The following is a 19,739-nucleotide window of genomic DNA, read 5'->3' as shown; positions in this document are numbered from 1 at the left end:
GCGCCCCCTCCCTCCCCCCCCTCCCCATGCCCTGGCCAGGAGCTGGGCCGCGGGGCATCAGCTGGCTCCCTCCTCCTGGAAGTGCTTGTGACAGGCCGCCAGGAGCCCCGCCACCAGCAGGAGGAACTCCTGGAAGCTCACTGTGGCGTCCTCGTTGGTGTCCAGGCTCCTGAACACCTTCTCCATGGCATCGTCCTTGTCCTCCCCGCTCTGGAGGAGAGAGGGGCAGGTCAGCGAGGGGGTGCCCACAGGGGCCTGGGCCTCGGCCAAGCACCGCGCTGGGCGGAGGGAAGGAGACCACGCTGTGCCAGGCCCGCTGGGCGTGCAGACACCGCACCTGGCAGGGCGGACTGGGCTCTGGCGGGGGGGGGGGGGGCGGGGGGGGGGAGGGGGGTGCCCAACGCCTTTGAGGATTGTCTTTGTTTTTTCTGAAATATATTTTTATTGATTTCTGAGAGGAAGGGAGGGGAGACGGGGATGGAAACATCAATGATGAGAGAGAATCATGGATCGCTGCCTCCTGCACACCCCACATTGGGGATCGAGCCTGCACCCCGGCCGTTGCCCTGACCAGGAATGGATCTGTGACCTCTTGGTTCATAGGTTGACGCTCCACCATGGAGCCACGCGGCTGGGCGAGGAGTGGCCTTAGGACAGTGGTCGGCAAACGGCGGACCCTTGAGTGTGGCCCTTCCACAAAATACCACGTGCGGGCGAGCACGTACAGTGCGATTGAAACTTCGTGGCCACACTCAAGGGGCCAAAGAGCCTCATGTGGCTGGCGAGCCGCAGTTTGCCGACCACTGCCTTAGGATTGTGTAATGCACTTGACCGTGAACCGCACCACTCGCTGCTCTGTTCCTGCACCGCGAGCTCTGTGGGTGCTGCCTATGAAAACCCCACCTCGTACCTACTGCACACCATCCAGCACGGCCACCACGCTGGCCCCCACCTAGACCCCAGTCCTCAGTCCACGGCGGGGAAGGTGTGGCACCCGTTACAGGTGAAGAAAGCCAGCCTGAGGCCCCGGGAGAAGGGACCTGGGGTTCCGCCCCGGCCTGGACAGAGCCCCTCACCCCACCCCTGGCTTTCTTTCAGAGGGGGGTGAGGGTGTCTGCCAGCCTGCTGGGGCAGTGCCAGCACCACCACAGTGCAGATCCCAAAAGCAGCAGCAGGGGGCGCAGGCGACCCGGCCCTGAACCCGCAAATTCTATGCAATCAAATCGTGCTGGTGTGGCTCAGCGGGTGGAGTGGTAGATTCCTAGTCCCAGGGTGGACTCCAGTCAAGGGATGTACCTCAGTTGCAGGTTCGAGCTGGCCTTGGGTGGGACGCCTGCAGGAGGCAACCAGTGGCTGAGTGTCTCTCACTTTGATGATTCTCTGTCTCGCCACCCCCACCCACTCTCTCTAAAAGCACTGGGAAAAAGTATCCTCAGGTGAGGATTGACAACCACAAAGAATCAGAGTGGGCGCAGGTCTCAGAGAGCAGGTAGGCGGGGTTGGGGGAGGCAGAGGGGAAGGGGTGGGGGAGAGTAGAAGGGTGAGGGGAGGGGGAAAGGGAGAAAAGGGAGGGGAGGAGGGGAGGAGAGCGGGCAGTGCCCCTGGGAGCCCTCCTGTGAGGCTCCAGGCCAGTGGCTGTGGGCAGGCAGGGCCCGGATGGAACCTCCTGTTTGTATTCCTGTCGGTCCCACGAACACCAGGCACCGGGGCCTGGGAACGGGGAAGCCGAGCGAGCAGAGGGTGGGCCGGGACGCTGGTGGGCGGCAGCTTGCAGAGGGACAGTTCGGATGGATGGCCGTGGATTCGGTCCCTGCGCCCCCACCCCCATCCCACCCTCTGCCGTGGGCCCTGCGGAGGGAGCATCCTGGTCACAGAGCATGGGCGCCCCAACTCGGTCAAGACCGCCCAGGCCGCGCCCCTTCCGCCGAGGAGCTGCGAGTCCCTGGCCCTGGAGGTCGTCCCTCCACCTCCATGCGTCTGGACAGTTTCTGCCCCTTCTGCCTTCCATGCCCTCCTTCCTCCTTCCTCCACAGCCCCTGTCCCCTGCCCCCAGCCAGCCGGCCCTGCCCCAGGGGAGCCTCCTGCCCCAGGGGAGCCTCCTGCCCCAGGGGGGACCACTGCCCCAGGGGAGCCCCTGCCCCAGGGGAGCCCCTGCCCCAGGGGGGACCACTGCCCCAGGGGAGCCCCTGCCCCAGGGGAGCCTCCTGCCCCAGGGGAGCCTCCTGCCCCAGGGGAGCCTCCTGCCCCAGGGGAGCCCCTGCCCGCCCTGCCTCACCTCCAGGAAGCCCGGGAGCTCCTTCTCCAGCAGCACCCTCAGCTCCTCCTTGCTGAGGCTCCGCCCACTGCTGTGTGTCCCTGCGTAGCGGGCAAACACGTGGATGATCATGACAATGGCGGCTTTCAGGTTAGCTACGGGTGCCTCAGCCTCGGGTGCCTCAGCCTCGGGTGCCTCAGCTGCGAGAGTCCACGGCCAGCGTGGCTGTCGTGGGTTCAAAGACTTGGAGGGAGGGCTGACGCGCAAATGATACACAGAAGACAGAATATTAATTTTTATAATTACCGGTGTAGTATGGTACCTGTTTGCTTTGTTTTACAATGGACAGGTTATTTTGATTTTCTGAATTATATAAATCATCCCATTCAATTATTGATTGTAATGTGAAATCCCATTTGTAGTGGGCAGACTGGTTTTAGAAAGCACATTCTTCTGTACCTGGGAAACAGGACCGCACAATTATCCTAAATTGTTTTAGTAGCCACAGATCAGGCGTTCGAGTTGACTCAGTGCTCCCAAGACCAGGACAGTGCAATTACTCTAAATTGCCTCGATGGCTCTAGGTAATGAATTCTTGGCAACTCAGGGGTCTCAAGGCACGAGGGCTCTAGATAAGGTGTGTCTGTCAATTCAGTGACCCCCCCCCCCACCCAAAGCTATAATTAACATGCTTAATTCTGCTTCTGAACTCTGCTTTTTTGCAAACAAGGTTCCTCATTCCATACCTTGAGATGTAATCAATACCTTTGTGATCTTTGTCTATATAAGTCTGGTTTTGCCACCATCTTACTACTGTGAGATTTGGGGAATGGCCCCTCATAGTCCCGGACTGCAATAAATGTGACTCTTTAATTCGTCTTCTTGAGGCGTCCTTCTGTGATTCGCGGGGCACATTACAACATTTGGAGGCTCCAGTGAGATGCAGCCCCTTAAGGGTGCTGTTTCAGATGCAAAGGGAGGTAAAACTTTCCCTGAGCCGTTCGTGGAGACCGAGGGGTGTCTAGGGGGTGCGAAACCTGAGAAGTTCCAGGGCCCAGGAGAACACCCTTCTGATCCAGCGAACGGGCAGGGGAACTTCACCTGTCCCTAAAAAAAAGAAAAAAAATTTTTTTTTCATCTGAGTCACCTGGGAAATCCTCTAGAGGTAAGTTCTGGAGCTTTGGGACCGGTCACTGGTGGTGGATTGTGAGAAGGGCTGGACGTGGCCTAACTTCTCCTTTCTTGGTCTCCTGAGACGTCAGAGGGTACTTCTGGCCTTGGGTTTCTTTTGGATTTTTGTGAGCCTTTTCGGTTTTGGATTTAGATTTGTTTGTGAGTGGTTTTGGTTCTTGTTTGTGAGTCCAATGTATCTATGAGTCCAATGTGTTCAGTCTGTCGATTTTGTGATTTCGCCGAAATCCTCTTGGAGGACATTGGGTGGTTCTTTCCTTCCTCTTTAACTTTGGGGGATTGTGTGAATGGATTTCTGATCTAGGAAACTGATTTGTTGGTATTTTGTGGTGTAAATGTGGCGGGGGCCAGTGTAAAAGTATTTTTGTTTGTTTCTATTTTGTTCTGTTTCCTTTGAAAAAAACCTTCTGAACAACTCCTGAGTTTCGGTGGTGAATGGGGAATGTAATCTATCTTTATTGTTTAAATATATGTCTTTGTTGATTAAAATTGTTTAGCTAGTGAAATTTCTGTTTGTGTCTCTTAAAAAAATATGAATGTATTGCTAATCTGAGGAATGTTAACTATTTACATGTCCCCTACAAATTAAGGCTAAGAGTTCTAACTAACTGGAAAGTATGGCTTTGGTGTGATGGGAGGAAGATAAAGAGAAATACTTAATGGAAGGTCTGAGGCATGGTTATGCATTTTTGAAGGACATAGAAAGAAGGTTTGAAGGCTAATTTGAAAGTGTGAAATTTGTGAAGGTTGTGTATGTGATGAGAAGGAAAAGAGAAATGTTGAAAGAAAGTTGAATGGATGATAGGCCAGTAAGCTGGGACAAGTAGAATAGGGAAACTGAGCAGAAATCCCATCTTCCCTAAACGAGGGACACTTGGGAGTAAATGATGTGCATTTGCCTCCCTAAACAAAAGTTAAATCAAATCGTTTATGTCAATCTGATTGGTGTCATTTGCCGTCCACACCCAGGGACAAATGAAGTCAGAAAATAAGCCTTATTTGGATTAATTCTTTTATTCAGGTATTTTTTAAGGAGGAGGCAACCGGGTCCCTCCCTGCAACATGAATAATAGCTCCTCCTCAAACTCAACTGTCTTAGAATGTCTGTGAAGGAATTTTAAAATTGCTCGAACCTTGCCGCCTTGGGTCCGGTTCTGCGTGTGTAAGAAGGGACAGAGAAAGGTTTAGTAGCAGCAGTGAAGAGGCAGGCAGGGCAGGAGCAGGCCAGAAGAAGCCGGCAAGGCCATCCAAACCACCCAGCCGCTATCGGCCAGAGCCGCCTGAGGCAGACCTCCTCGGACTGGCAACAGCTGACTCTGACTGGGACAGACTGGGCTCTTTCCAACTGGGCCCCCATGAGCCGATGGTCGAAATGAAAATCAGGGGCCAGACTGTGAACTTTATGGTTGATACAGGGGCAGAGCACTCGGTAGTTACTCAGAAGGTAGCTCCCCTCTCAGGACAGGAAGTCACCATTATTGGAGCTACCGGGACCACAGCTGCAGACTGTTCTGCCGCCCCCGCCGATGTCAGTTAGGCGGCCACCTGGTGGTTCATGAATTCCTGTATTTGCCAGTTGGCCTGGTCCCTCTAATGGACAGAGACCTTTTAGCCAAAATGGAAGCAGAAACCACTTTTGCCCCAGGTGGCTCGGCACAGCCTTGCCTGGGTGAAGAGACCTCCCCAATGATCCTGTCCTTAGCAGTGCCCAGGGAGGAAGAACGGAGACTGTATACCCCGAGCCAAAGGCCCCCACGTCTGTTCCTGTCAGGCCCCCATCAGGGGACTTGGGCAGTGTTCCTGTTATCTGCTCAAGATCCCAAGACTGTAAAAGTACTTGTTCACTGAAAGGTGTAAGTGGGGATGTTTATTTGATGTTTGTATGTCTACTTAGGTGTAATTGTTTGTTCATGTAAGTGTGGAAGTCTGCGAGGAAAAAAAAGTGTTTGATTTAAGGCGGAGTGCCCTGACCGAGAGCAAAACACCCGCAAGCGGGGAGGAGTACAGTTCGAAATATTTAAGCTTACGGCCGCTGTAGGGAGCATTTCTCTGCATCATGATACCTTACAGTGATCACAGGTCTTACTGCCTGTGTGCCTCCTCCCTACCGTCTCCTTATTGGAACTGTAGATATTGTACTTAAGGGCAACTTGTATGCAAGTTCTTGTACTCATTGCAACAGATACACCTTTGGTTATGAGGTGGTTGTATTATGTCAGCCTTCCTTGGACATGCTCCCAGTTAATATTACCGGACCTTGGTACAGGGAGACGGGCTCCCAGGTATTAAGGGAACTGAATGATTTGCTCAGCCGCCCTAAGAGGTTCATCGGAGTGCTTATTGCTGGCCTCGTGGCTTGAGTCTCCCTCATTGCTACTGCCACTACTGCAGCCATAGCTTTAACCCAAGAAATACACACAGCTCATTTTGTGGATGGCTTGGCGAAGAACGTTTCGGATGCGTCAGGAGCTCAAGAGCTCATAGATAAGAAAATAGAACAAAGGCTCAATGCACTAGAAGAAGCTGTGCTCCTTAGAGGAGATCAACTGCACAGCTTGAAAGTATGTTCTACCCTTCGGTGTCATGCTGAGTTTGATTGGGTTTGTGTCACCCCCAAGGTATATAATGGTACTACGTGGCAGTGGGATCGAGTTCGCAACCCCCTGTTAGGAGTTTGGGATCAGACTAACTTTACTTTAGATATCAGTAGATTACATGGAGAGATTCAAGCTATTAAAGATGCAGGTTCTGCTCTGTTGCCTCCTAGCGAAGTAGCACAGAGTATTTTTAATGAAATTCAAAGCCTCATGTCCTTTCATGGATTACAGTCTTTTATTTGGTCTCTATTAATTGTGGTTATCCTTGCTCTCATTACTCTCTGTTTCCTTCCAGTCTGCTTCCGAACCATCGGATCCAGCATCCGGTCCCTGCAAATAGGACTACATGAACTTCGCCTAAAAAACAAGGAAGGGGGATCTGTTGGAGACCAGGTGTAAGCTGGCAGGGTCCTTGCACCCAAAGGGGCTAGCAAGGCTGGGACCCTTACCCACACAGTTTACCCAGACTTGTTTGGATGGTGGTTATCAGTAGAATGAGAGCAACCTTTGTAGAATGAGAACAGCCTTTCGTGGCTTACCAAGAAGTCGGTAACTATTTACTGAGATTTGCTGTACTGAGAATTTGTCCTTCTGCTCTGTCTCTCCCTTAGAGATTAAGAGGAACAAAGAATACATTCCTCTTGACAGACCTCCTATTCAGTGTCTTGTGTATAAAAGGCATTGCGTGGTTAATAAACTTGCTGCAGTTCCTCGATTGATCTGTAGTCCTCCTGATCCCGCTCTCCTGTCTTTCTTTCTTTTCTCCATTCCCACCTCCCTACCTCAGCCTGGTTCAACCTGTCAGGCTGGCCCTGACACTAGGGGAGGAAAGGTCACCCTGGGGTGAGGTCCTTGTTTTCCAGTTTTGCTGGTTAGTAGCCACTCTGGTGACCTTCTGCACCTGGTCCTTGTTCTGCTCTTGTCTACGTAACTGCCCACCACACTATATCTTCATAATGGTCAAGTGATGGTACCCTCCTTCCACTGAACTCCATGCAATCATTAAACAATGCTGGTTGTTGCCCTAGCTCAGTGGTGGGCAAACCGTGGCTCGCGAGCCACCTGTGGCTCTTTGGCCCCTTGAGTGTGGCTCTACCACAAAATGCCACATGGGAGCGCGAACTTACAGTGACAAGTTGACTGAAAACTTTAAGTAAAGTTTATTAAGTTAATTTTAGGGAACGTTGTGGAGTGCAAGAAGATGTAGTGTGGAGGATTGAGAAAGGTATGTTGAGATGGTTTGGACATATAGAGAGGATGAATGAAAGGAGATAGACGAAACAAGTATACAAGACGAGTGTGGATGGGAGAGTTGGAAGGGGTTGTCAACCTCAGCGAACGTACCTCAATCAGATTGAGGACATTTTTAGCAAAGGCCAGCTTAGGAGTACCCTAATTAATTTAATAACAATGTACCTGCCTGTATAGTTTAAGTTTAAAAAATTTGGCTCTCAAAAGAAATTTCTATTGTTGTACTGTTGATATTGGCTCTGTTGACTAATGAGTTTGCCGACCACTGCCCTAGCTGGTTTGGATCAGTGGATAGAGCATCGGCCTCTGGACTGAAGGATCCCTGGTTCGATTCTGGTCAAGGGCATGTACCTTGGCTGTGGGCTCCATCCCCTGTGGGGAGTGTGCAGGAGGCAGCCCATCAATGATTCTCTCTCATCATTGATGTTTCTATCTCTCTCTCCCTCTCCCTTCCTCTCTGAAATCAATGAAAACATATTTTAGGAAATGCTGTGTGTTGTATGCATCTGCATAACCCATGGACACAGACCTCAGGGTGGTGAAAGCGTGGGGCGGGGGGTGGGGTGGGCTGGAGGGGATCCATGGAGGGCAAAGGGGGACATATGTAATACTTTCAACAATAAAGGTTTATTTTTAAAAAAAGAGCTTCAGCAATCAAAATAACAGCAAACAAAAACGGCTGGTTGGACATGGCTCTGGCTTCAGGAGGACCTGGATGCAGGTCCCCCGCACCCCCAAGCTGTGAACTGAGCGGTGGCTGTGGACGTCACCACGAGGCCTGGGCGTTATGCATCCGGTCAGTGCCCGGCACAGAGACAGGCTCACAGAGGACCGAGGAGGCTGGTCTGTGGGGCAGGAATCTGCTCAGTTGGAGGCCCTGGTGGAGCCAGGATGACGAGAGACATTCCAGGGCAGCCCAGCCGTGGGAGCTGCAGACGCGGGAGAAGGGATCTCTGAGCAGCTGTACCCAGGGCCATGGCGGGGGGTGGGGTTGGGGGGCTGCGTGGAGGCGGGGGCCTGTCAGGACAGAAGCCAGGTCCGGAGGGCAGCGTGTGTGCCATTTTCGGGCTCCAGGTCTGGGTTCCCAGGTGCAAGGCACAACCCCCGCCCCCCAGGTGATGGCTCAGAGGGACTTCTCTCCCTTAAGACTCTGAGACCTGCAGAGCCAGGGCAGGACCCGGAGCTGGAACTTCTCCTCCCACCTGCTGCAACCCTGGAGCGCTGTCCCGCCCCCCCCACCCCTCTCCGCATCAACTGGGGGAAGTGAGGGCGGGTTGTAGGGTCCCCGGTCAGGAGCCTGCACCCCAGCTGCGAGGCCGGGAGCGAGGGCTCTGGTGCCGCAGCTTCTGGGACTTCGTCACCCACAGGACGGTGACTCACCTGTGAAGGCGCAGGACAGAGGAAGAGCGATGTCCACTCTGGCGCACATTCTCGGCGCCCCGGCCACGGCCACGGCCATTTCCCCAGCTGCTCCTAATGTCGTGCAACCCTCCCTTGTCCCAAAGACGGGCCAGCCGCCCCGCGGGAACCAGCCGCAGCCTCCGGCCAGTGTGTCCACCGCCACGCTCAGGGTCCCTCGGCGACGCACGCCCCTTCCTGCTCTGGTGACACTGACTCAGATAGAAGAGACTCCCTCCGCTGCCTGAACCAGGTCGGCGCTGACCTGCTGGCCTCCGTGAGTCACGGGCTGCTCCCTGGAGGCTCTGGTCCTGCGGCCGGGCCTTCCCTGCTGGGATCCCGGTCCTCACTGCTCCTTCCTCTCTCAGGCTGGCGCTGTGGTCGACGGTCTTCGTGGCTAAAGAAGAAAACAGTGGCACTGCGCCCGTGAAGAGGTGTGACCTGAGGAATCACGCCTGGAGAGATGGAAGGTGCAGGCCAGGGTCCGAGGAGTGGCTACATGCCTGCCTGGCTGAATGAACGGATACATGTCCCACTGTCCTCCAGGGACCACGAGAGGGGCAGGGATGCGCATGTAGTGACCAAGTGGAGTTCTGTGGTGTGTGTGGTGGGGGGGTATGAGGCTTTAGCAGTGGTTCTCAACCTTCTGGTGCCTTTAACTACAGCTCCTCATGTTGTGACCCAACATAAAATTATTTTCGTTGCTACTTCATCACTGTCATGTTGCTACTGTGATGAATCGTCATGTAAATATCTGATATGCAGGATGGGCTTAGGTGACCCCTGTGAAAGGGTCGTTCGACCACCAAAGGGGTCGTGACCCACAGGTTGCGAACCGCTGCTTTAAGGAAATAATTCGTTTCTCAGAGACCAGAATCAGTTCACAAGCGTTTTATTAGTCAACGGCCATCAGCTCACTCACCCCAGAGAAACCACTGCTGCCAAGAGCTTCCTGGCAGCCAGGCGCCCCCTCCCCACTCCCCCCTCCCATCCCTTCAGGTTACCCACGGGTGCCTCAGCCACAGGTTCCTCAGCCACAGTGCCCCAGCCATGGGTGCCTCAGCCACGGGTGCCTCAGCCACGGGTGCCTCAGCCACAGGTGCCTCAGCCAAGAGTGCCTCAGCCACAGGTGCCTCAGCCACGGGTGCCTCAGCCATGGGTGCCTCAGCCACGGGTGCCTCAGCCACGGGTGCCTCAGCCACAGGTGCCTCAGCCAAGAGTGCCTCAGCCACAGGTGCCTCAGCCACGGGTGCCTCAGCCATGGGTGCCTCAGCCACGGGTGCCTCAGCCAAGAGTGCCTCAGCCACGGGTGCCTCAGCCAAGAGTGCCTCAGCCACGGGTGGAATGCATAAGCCACGGGTGCGCATCCTCAGCCACAGGTGCCTCAGGGACGGGTATAGTGCCTCAGCCACAGGTTCCTCAGCCATGGGTCCGGTGCCTAAGCCATGGGTGCGGTTCCTCAACCATGGGTGCCTCAGATATGGGTGCCTCAGCCACGGGTTCCTCAGCCATGGGTGCCTCAGCCATGGGTGCCTCAGCTCCGGGTGCCTCAGCCATGGGTTCCTCAGCCATGGGTGCATCAGCCTCGGGTGCAGTGCTTCAGCCATGGGTGCCTCAGCCGTGGGTGCCTCAGCCATGGGTGCCTCAGCCACGGGTGCCTCAGCCATGGATTCCTCAGCCACGGGTGCCTCAGCCACGGGTGTCTCAGCCATGGATGTCTCAGCCAAGGGAGCCTCAGCCACGGGTGCCTCAGCCACGGGTGCCTCAGCCTCGGGTGCCTCAGCCATGGGTCCCAGAGCCACGGGTTTCTCCTGGCGGCTGCGGTGGTTGGGGAATGGCTCACTGAGGCCCGTGGTGCCTTTTATAAAAGGACCCGGCTCCATACTGACGCGGAGGGTGGGACAGGCAGGGCTGGACCACTCTGCACACCCTGCCCTCCCCGTTGGGCATCACTCTGATGAAATGTGTTGTTGCAGCATCCTGCGGCCCTGGGCCAGACCCTCCCCCGCCCGGGCTGGGCCAGGCCACTAGTGCCCGTATTGCAGTGCATTTCCCGTGGGTGTCCCGACCCCGGGGGCGGGTGTGGCTGCTGAGTGAGGAATGGGTGACGGCCTGTTGTTTGGCCCTGTCCCTGAGGTGTCAGGTGGCCTGGGGGAGACGCCGTCTGAGGGGGGACGTTGGGCCAGTGAGGGGCTGGTGGTCGGCTTGTCTTCAACCCCCTGGGTCATCAGCGGGCAGCTCACCTCAGCTCCCCCAGCTCCTGCCGTGTCATCTCATGGCCCCTTCCCCCTGCGTGACTCAGGACGCCAGGCACGCTGGGTGTGGGCTGACCACTCCGGCACGCCCGCCCTTACCCCACTCCATCTGCGATGACCGCCGTCCAAACAAGGCCCTGCTGGAGGCTCTGGGAGGACATCCCTGGGGACACGGGTCAGCTGATGCACCGAGGCCACGCTCGGTCACACCACGAGCTGCCTGACTGCAGGCCCTGAGCCCGGGGGAAGGTCACACCGGCGTCACCGCGATCCCTGCTCCTGTCGCCGTGCTCTGGGGCACGTTCTGGAACCTGGGATCATGTTGGAGGAAATGGTGGTGGTCAGCGTTCCCCTCGGAGGTGGAGAGAGCACTGAGAGGTGCGGAGGATGCTGGGAGGGCGGGGGCAGGCAGACAGACCGGAGCAGAGCAAGGACAATAGGTGAGGCACACGGGTGTGTGGGTGCTGGGTGCCTAGCAGCGGGCAGAACTGGGAGAACAAGGACGTGCCCCCAGGACAGGCTCTCCTCCCCGCAGGGCGCTGGTCACGTGGTGCAGACCCCTGGCCTTCCTCCCTAAGAGAACATCTGGGCCGCAGTGGCTTTTCCGCTCCAGGCGCAGAAAAGCAGCAAGACCTGACAAGTGACGCCTTGGCTGCCTCAGGACCAGCCCCAGTGACGAACTGGGGCAGACCATGGAGTGTCAGTCCCGCAGGACTCAGCACTATTTCATATATATATTTTATTGACTATATCCTATCTAATAAAAGAGAAACATGGTAATTGGAGTATGACCGCTACCCTTCCCATTGGCAAATCAGGGCGATATGCAAATTAAATGACAGCCAAGATGGCAGCTGGCAGCCAGGCAGCTTGAAACTAACATGAGGCTTGCTTGCTTCAATGACGGAGGACTCCAACGTTCCGCCTGCTGCTGCAGGCCTCTGAGCTGCAAGCAACTATGTAACAAGTATAGAAGCTAAACAAAACCCCAGAAACCTGCCGGGCTTCAGCCAGCCAGATCGCAACATTGTAAGCAAAGGCCAAAAACCTAGTTTCAGCCAGAGGCCTAATAGCTGGACCCAAGCCTCAGAGCTAAAGCTGGCCCAGAATAAAAAAAAGAAAAAGAAAAAAAGAAGCGGTTGGGAGCTTCAGTCACCCCCAGCCTGAAAACAGCCCTCAGCTCCTCACCCAGACTGGCCAGGCACCCCAGTGGGGACCCCACCCTGAAAGGTGTGTGACCAGCTGCAAATAGCCATCATCCCCTCACCCAGGCTTCCCAGGCACCCCAGTGGGGACCCCCATCCTGATCCAGGACACTCTTCAGGGCACACCAGCCGGCACCCACCCATGCACCAGGCCTCTACCCTATATAGTAAAAGGGTAATATGCCTCCCAGCACCGGGATCAGCGGAGCTGCGAGGCCTCCGGGCACCGGGATAAGCGTGACAGGGGGCAGCGCCGAAACCTCCTGATCGCCCTGCGGCTCTGTGTGTGACAGGGTGCGGCGCCCCAACCCCCTCATCGGCCCTGCACTGTGTGTGACAGGGTGCGGCGCACCAACGCCCGCCCCCCCCACCCCCCATGGGCCCTGCTCTGTGTGTGACGGGGTAGAGCCATAACCTCCCCATTGGCCATGCCCTGAGTGTGAGAGTGGCGGCATCCCAACCCCCTGATCGGCCCTGCTCTGTGCGTGACAGGGTACAGAGCCCCAACCCCCCTGATGAGCCCTGCTCTGTGAGTGACAGGCGGAAATGCCCCAACCCCCTGATTGGCCCTGCTCTGTGCATGACAGGGGGTGGTACCGCAACCTCCCCATCAACCCTGCCTTGAGTGTGACAGGGGGCAGTGTCCCAACCCCCCAATCGGCCCTACCCTGAGCGTGACTGAGGGTGGAATCACAACCTCCCGATCGCCCTGCTCTGTGTATGACAGGGGGCAGTGCCCCAACTCCCCAATCGGCCCTGCTCTGAGCCCGACCAGGGGCTGCATCTAGGGATTGGGCCTGCCCTCTGCCATCCGGGAGCAGGCCTAAGCCAGCAGGTCGTTATCTCCCAAGGGGTCCCAGACTGCGAGAGGGCACATGCCGGGCTGAAGGATCCCACTCCCCCCTGAGTGCACAAATTTTTGTGCACCGGGCCGCTAGTGTGTGTATATATATATATATATATATATATATTTCGTTGATAATATATATTTTTTATTGATTTCAGAGTGGAAAGGAGAGGCAGAGAGAGATAGAAACATCAATGATGAGAGAGAATCATTGATCAACTGCCTCCAGCACAGGGCATGTGTCTTACTGGGAATGGAACTGTTTGACCTCCTGGTTCATGGTCGATGCTCAACCACTGAGCCACACCGGCCGGGCTCAGCACTATTTCCATTCCTCTCCTCCTCTTCCTTCCACGTTTCCCAGCGGCCATCTCTTTCCAGGTGCTCTAAGGGTCAGCTGTGTCTGGACATTGAGAACCAAGCAAACCGTGACATGGGAGGGTCATGCTAGAGTCCGGTGGGAGCCGTGAGGAGCAGCGAACCCCGCCAGGGAGAGCAGGAAGGCTTCCGGAGCGGGTGGTGCACAAGGGGCGGCGATGAGACAAAGGGCGAGGCCGGTGTCCTCAGTGTGGTGGGGGCCAGCAGCATCAGCACGCTCTGCATGAGACACCCCGGGGCAGGGCCCAGCCGCAAGGGAGGCTGGGAGATGGAGCTGCCAACCTTCCAGGTGGTTCCAATGCCTCCTCCAGAGTGAGAACCAAGAGTCTAGAGCAGTGGTTCTCAGCCTTCTGGCCCTTTAACTACAGTTCCTCATGTGGTGACCCAACCATAAAGTTATTTTCGTTGCTACTTCATCACTGTCATGTTGCTACTGTGATGAATCGTCATGTAAATATCTGATATGCAGGATGGTCTTAGGCGGCCCCTGTGAAAGGGTCGTTCAATCACCAAAGGGGTCGCGGCCCATAGGTTGAGAACAGCTGGTCTAGACGCAGGGTGGGCATTCTCTCCACAGAGAATTTAACTGTGAACGACAGGGCAGTGGGAAGCTCATGTCGGATTCCAAAGGGCCCTGTGTCCCTCTGACTGGGGAACAGACGCCAAGGCATGGCACCTGTGCAGTCGGATTCCTGCAGTGTTTCCTACTGTTCTGAGGCCGGTCAACAGGCTGGAAAATTACCTTACCTGTCCCTAATTTCTGTGTTGAGTGATTTTTTTTTTCAAAACATTGGGATTAAGTTTAATTTGCATTTTAAACAGAAGACAGCCTGGAATAACTGAAATAGAAGAATAAAGACATAAAACTGTACGTCAGGTTTGGAAAATTATTCGGAGTGCCTGGGGTTCGGAATACACACGGAGAGCCTGCGGGCTAGGACTCGAGCAGTGGGAGAAGCCCGTTCAACTCCCTCTCATTTCGCTACTGACACTTTACAACTCCGTGTGTTCATCTCCATAACGCTCAGGTGTGCGCCGTTATTCTAAAACCCATCTAGACCGTGGGTTAGTTAACTTGTGCCGACAAGTGAAAAGAAAACCAAGCCAAATCCACCGGATGGTATAGGACCGGACGTGGCTTTGGAAATCAGCTTCAGAACAGTCCTCTGCTCTCAGTTTGAAGGGCTCAGTAGCCTCCCTTCAGCTATCGCTAGACAGAGCTGTGGTCGATGTTGAATGTAAAGGGCTCGGATGTACCTTTTTATTTTTTAAATATACTTCATTGATTTTACAGAGAGGAAGCGAGAGGGGTAAAGAGTTAGAAATATCGATGAGAGAGGAACATCGATCAGCTGCCTCCTGCAAGCCACCTACTGGGGATGTGCCCGCAACCCAGGTACATGCCCTTGACCGGAATTGAACCCGGGACCCTTCAGTCCACAGGCCAATGCTCTATCCACTGAGCCAAACCGGTTAGGGCTGATGTACCTTTTAAAAAATTAAATGTATTGGGGTAGCATTAGGTAATAAAATTATATAGGTGTCAGGGGTACAATTCTATATCAACTGTACTGTATGTTGTATTGTGTGTTCACCACCCCAAGCCAATTCTCCTTCCATCACCATCTATCCCCCCTTTTACCTCTCTCAGCTCCCCGTTGATATTCACCATTCTGTTGTTTGTATCTATGAGGTGTTTTTTCTTTCTTTTTTGCTTAATCCCTTCCCCCTTTTCACCCAGCCCACTCGCCCCCCTCTGACAGCTGTCAGTTTGATCTCTATCTATGAGTCTGTTTCTATTTTGTTGTTGTTGTTGTTAAACCTCCCCTGAGGATATTTTTCCATTGACTTTAATTTGGAGAGAGTGGGAGGGCGGGGAGAGAGACACAGAGAGAGGAATATTGATGTGAGAGAGACACATTGATGGGTTGCCTCCTGAATGCACCCCTACCAGGGTGGGGAGGGAACCTGAAGCCCAGGTACATGCCCTTGACTGGGAATCGAACCCGTAACCCTTCGGTGTGTGGGGTTACATTCTATCCACTGAGCTACACTGGCCAGGGCTCTATCAGAAAAAATCCTCACCCGAGGACATGTTCATTGACTTTAGAGAAGAAGTGGTGGTGGAGCGGGGAGAGGGAGAAACACTGCTGTGAGAGAGAAGCATTGATCACTCCGACTGGGATCCAGCCTCAAGCCTCTGGTCTGCGGGACGATGCTCCCGTGGAGCCACCAGCCGGGGCGTCTGTTTCTATTTTGTTCATCGGTCTATTTTGTTCACTAGCGTCCACATGAGTGAGACCATGTGACACCTTCTTTCTCCGTCTGGCTAACTTAGCATGATGCTCTCCAGGCCCGTCCGTGCTGTCAGAGATTTCCTTCTGTTTTAGGGCCGGTGGTTTCCACTGTGCACCCGGCCCACAGCTCTGTAGCCACTGCTCTGTGATGGGCACTCGGGCTGCTCCCAGATCTTGGCTATTGCACATACGCTGCAACAAACACAGGGGGTGCATATCCTTTTGAACTCACGGTGTGGGTTCCTGCAGGTATAGTATTCCCAGATTCCATGATTGATGTTTCTCTCCCTCTCCCTTCTTCTCTGAAATCAATAATTTTTTTTTTTTTTTAAAAAGTGTTGATTCCGCGCTTGAGAAGCAATCCAGGAGGAGAGGGTGCACCGGAAGAGCTCACCCCAAAACCGGTCGGTCGAGCATCCAGGCGGGGCACGGGGTGAGAGGAAAGAGAAACGGGAGCGCGCGCGCTCGCGCTCGCGCACATGCCCATGCGCGCGCGCGCCCGCGGCCGAGCCGGCTGCGCCTCCCTCCGTCGACGCGCACGCGCCCGCCCCTCGCTCCACCAGCGGCGCGACCGTAAAGCGGCCCGGCGGTGTCGTGAACGGGGCCGCAACGCGCAGGGAGCTGGTTGACGGCCGGGCCTCCATTTTGTTCGCGGCTGCTCTGCGCGTAAGTCGCCCCTTTCCGTGGCTTCTCGGCGGCGGAAAGTTGGACGCGGGTAAAAGTTTGCGAGGCGGTTCTGGGACTCTGTGGCTAAGCGTAGCGAGTCTCCGTTTTCTCTCCGCAGCCGACGCCGACCCTGCGGTCCCCGAGGAGCGAGGAGGATGCGGCCCCTGGACATCGTCGAGCTGGCGGAGCCGGAGGAGGTGGAGGTGCTGGAGCCCGAGGAGGACTTCGAGCAGTTCCTGCTGCCCGTCATCCACGAGATGCGCGAGGACATCGCGGCGCTGACGCGCGAGCACGGGCGCGCCTACCTGCGCAGCCGGAGCAAGCTGTGGGAGATGGACCACATGCTCGTGCAGATCCAGACGCAGGTGGAGGCCTCGGAGCAGAGCGCGCTCAACCACCTGCAGGGCCCGGGCGCCGGCGCCGAGGGCCGCGGGGCGCGGCGCGGCGACCAGGCGGAGGAGAAGGCCCAGGAGGTCGCGAAGATGGCCGAGATGCTGGTGGCGCTGGTGCGGCGGATAGAGAAGAGCGAGTCGTCCTGAGCGGCCGGCGGTGAGGCCGCGCTCGGGGACCCCCCGGGGCGGGAGGGACCGCCGTCCCCGCGGGCGGGGGAGGGGAGAGCAGCGAGCCCCGTTTTCACGGTCGGAGGCGGCCTCGCTGCCCTTTTAAGTTTTATTTTTTTAGCTTGTTTCACTTATTTATTTATTTTACGCCGGTAACTAGGAAACGCATCGCCCGTGTTCGGCGTGGCGTGTGTGGGGTTGGGCCCTGGGGTCGCGCGGCCAGTAGCGTAATTGTGGGGCGATGAGCCTGACGGTCGCCAAGGGAGCAAACCCGCGACGCTGGCCGCCGGTACGGGGCGTGGGGTGCGCTCTCGGGGAAGGCCGCGCGCTGTGGGCGGCTCCGGGCTTGGCCGGGAGACGGGGCCGAGGCAGGGGGCTTCCGGGGAGGGGCGCCCCGCGGGGCTGTCCGTCTGCGGCGGGGAGGGGCTTGGGCTGTTTTCCCGTAGATTTAACCTGCTAACGGTGGGCTTCTCGCCTTTGCACTTCAGGTTTCCAGCCAGTGGATTCCGGTCGACTGGTGGAGATTGGCCGCCGCCCTGGAGAAGCTGAAACCAGAGAGCCTTTTGTTCCCCCCTCTTTCCTCCGTCTGCACTCTGTCCTCACTTACACTACGTTTCTGCTGTGGTCTGCGGTGGATGACCTCAATATGCGTTTTGCCTGTGCGGTGTCTTTGTTTGGGGAGGTAACTTGGAGTTGGGAAATGCTCCGACGCGACACGGAAGTGGGCCTAGATTGTGAGCTCCTGCAGCAGTCGCATTGGTCCTGGGCTTTGGTTGTTTCTGAGTTTGGAGGTGCTTTGTTTGCTCTTTACTTGTGCGACCCGATAGCTCCCTGGGACTTGGGGTCTGTGTGGGACGCCAGACCCGGAGTTGGAGGTGTCCAGCTCTGCAGGACCGAGGGCTGCTGGCTGCGGGGAGAGGACTCCATGCGGCAGCAGCTGAAGACGCTGAGGAAGGGACCAGACTTCCACCGGCCCCGACGGGGCTGATGTGGCTGGGACTGGTGAATCCGAAGGCGGAAGATGGCATTGCCTGTATTCTGGGACTTGAATTTCTTTCTGTGTGAGACCAAAGGAGGAGAGATGTATTTTGTTCAAAATTTAAATTTTATGTGGCGCACTATCCGATGTAACCTGTCGGGTCAGTCTGTTTGGACAACCTAACAGCTTTATGGGACGTGGAACCTAGATGGGGACGAGACCTCGGTATTCTGTACAAGTGGACGCAAGGCCCTGATGCATTTCAGGGGATATAATGAGAGAGATTGGCCTTCGAGGGGCTGGGGAAGGAAAGCAAGGACTGTCTGCATTGGACCCTAAACCCGACAGGGACTGGGTATCTAAGGTTCATAGTTGTCCAGCTAGAAGTTCATTGGAGTAGCAGACCTGACAAGTATTTGAGGTCACAGCCCTACCATGTGTTTAAAAAAAGTTACCACGTTAATAAAAGTATCATTTGCTTGAAAAGACAAAAGACCTTCTTTGAGAGTGAAATCTTCCTCGTCCTCGTTGCCAACGGGAAAAGTGGTTTTTGATGCTTGCAGTGACCTCTAACCAGGGAAGCTTTATCTGCATGCTGTGCTGGGAGTGAGGGGAAGGGCACCTCATGCTTGGTCCAGGCTCCTGCCTTCAGAAGCCAGAGCACGTCCACTGTAGTCCTTGCAATGGGGGAGTAAGTGGTGAGATGGGGGACCACCCCCTTCAGAAGGGAAGGGCATGCTGGAAGTGCTGCTGCCCGTGGCCCCCAGCTGGTCCCCTCTCTGAAAAAATGTCTCAGCTTAAGAGCTGCTTTCGCCCAGGTCACGCCCCCTTTCACAGGTGCCCATCTCCAGGGCTAAGTGGGCTGGGGTCCAAGGCCATTCCCCTCACTGCTACTTGGGGCAACTTTGAAGGGCATCTCAGCTTCAGAGCTCCCTGTGGGTCCGCTGAGGCATTTGTTAGGCCCTCATCACAGCCCCGCTTCTCCCTCTGCCCAGTCCTCCCTTCCCCAGGGGTTAATCCCCACAAGCTTTCCTGCGCTCTAACCTTCATCAGAGTGCCTCCTCGGGGACCGGGGATGAATGTAAGACGATAGAAACCATCTAGATGCCGTGTTTTAGAAGACAGGGGGGGAGGGGGGCGGGCAAGGAGCATTCAGAGCAAGTGAATGGTGACCCTGGCCTTAAAGAATGAGTACACGAGAGAAAGGGACATCCAGGCACGGGGGACAGGAAGAAAACGCCAGAGGTTGGGAATTTTCTGAGCACATTCTAATGGTGGGAGACGTGGGGAGGACGGAATTCTGAACCAGGAAACCACCACCACCCAAGCTGCATTTGGTACGTTTGTTAACACGAGGATTCATCTTGGTACATAAACTACAGGCTATTCTGATTCACCAGTTTTCCACCAAAGCCCTTTTTCCATTTTGGGCACCACATTGCATTTGGTAATTGATTTTTAAAATAGGTACTACAGCCCTGGCCGATTTTGCTCAGTGGATAGAACGTCAGCCTGTGGACTGAAGGGACCCAGGTTCGATTTTGGTCAAGGGCACATGCCTGGGTCGCAGGCTCGATCCCCGGTAGGGGAACGCAGGAGGCAGCCAATCCATGATTCATTGATGTTCCTCTCCCTCTCTGAAATCAATACAAATATATTTAAAAAAGAATAAAATAGGTACTACAAATGGCACACAGTTCAAAAGATGCAAAAGTGGCTTTCACTCCCCAGTTTCCCAGTTTCTCTCCGAGAAGACAACCATTTTCCAGTGTCGTGTATATCCTTCCAAATATGGGTGAGCACAAAACTCACCCAAACTTTTTTCTTTTACCTACATGGTAACACATACAACCTGTGTTAT

The 19,739-nt window shown here is 55.3% G+C and overlaps 2 protein-coding genes across 3 annotated transcripts; one reads left to right on the top strand and one right to left on the bottom strand.

Moving 5' to 3' along the window:
• Nucleotides 1-57: 57 nt before the first annotated feature.
• Nucleotides 58-4,299, bottom strand: LOC132242413 (protein S100-P-like). Its single transcript, XM_059711262.1, has 3 exons — nucleotides 4,284-4,299; nucleotides 2,276-2,454; nucleotides 58-210 (listed from the first exon to the last, which is right to left on the bottom strand). The coding sequence occupies exons 1-3, from the start codon at nucleotides 4,297-4,299 to the stop codon at nucleotides 58-60; spliced, it is 348 nt and encodes a 115-aa protein (XP_059567245.1).
• An 11,892-nt stretch (nucleotides 4,300-16,191) lies between these two features.
• Nucleotides 16,192-18,371, top strand: LOC132221736 (MORF4 family-associated protein 1). Of its 2 annotated transcripts, XM_059676082.1 has the most exons (3): nucleotides 16,192-16,339; nucleotides 16,458-16,888; nucleotides 17,388-18,371. In XM_059676082.1, the coding sequence occupies exon 2, from the start codon at nucleotides 16,495-16,497 to the stop codon at nucleotides 16,876-16,878; it is 384 nt and encodes a 127-aa protein (XP_059532065.1). In that variant the 5' UTR covers nucleotides 16,192-16,339; nucleotides 16,458-16,494; the 3' UTR covers nucleotides 16,879-16,888; nucleotides 17,388-18,371. The 2 variants fall into 2 exon arrangements, with proteins under 2 accessions (XP_059532065.1, XP_059532058.1); XM_059676075.1 differs by lacking the exon at nucleotides 16,192-16,339 and having other exon boundaries at nucleotides 16,346-16,888.
• The last annotated feature ends 1,368 nt before the right edge of the window (nucleotides 18,372-19,739 follow it).

The sequence above is a fragment of the Myotis daubentonii genome, chromosome 1 (assembly GCF_963259705.1).
Source record: "Myotis daubentonii chromosome 1, mMyoDau2.1, whole genome shotgun sequence".
NCBI classification, from domain to species: Eukaryota; Metazoa; Chordata; class Mammalia; order Chiroptera; family Vespertilionidae; genus Myotis; species Myotis daubentonii.
The sequence above is the reverse complement of the archived record's forward strand: the minus strand, read 5'-3'. Positions and strand labels throughout refer to the sequence as shown.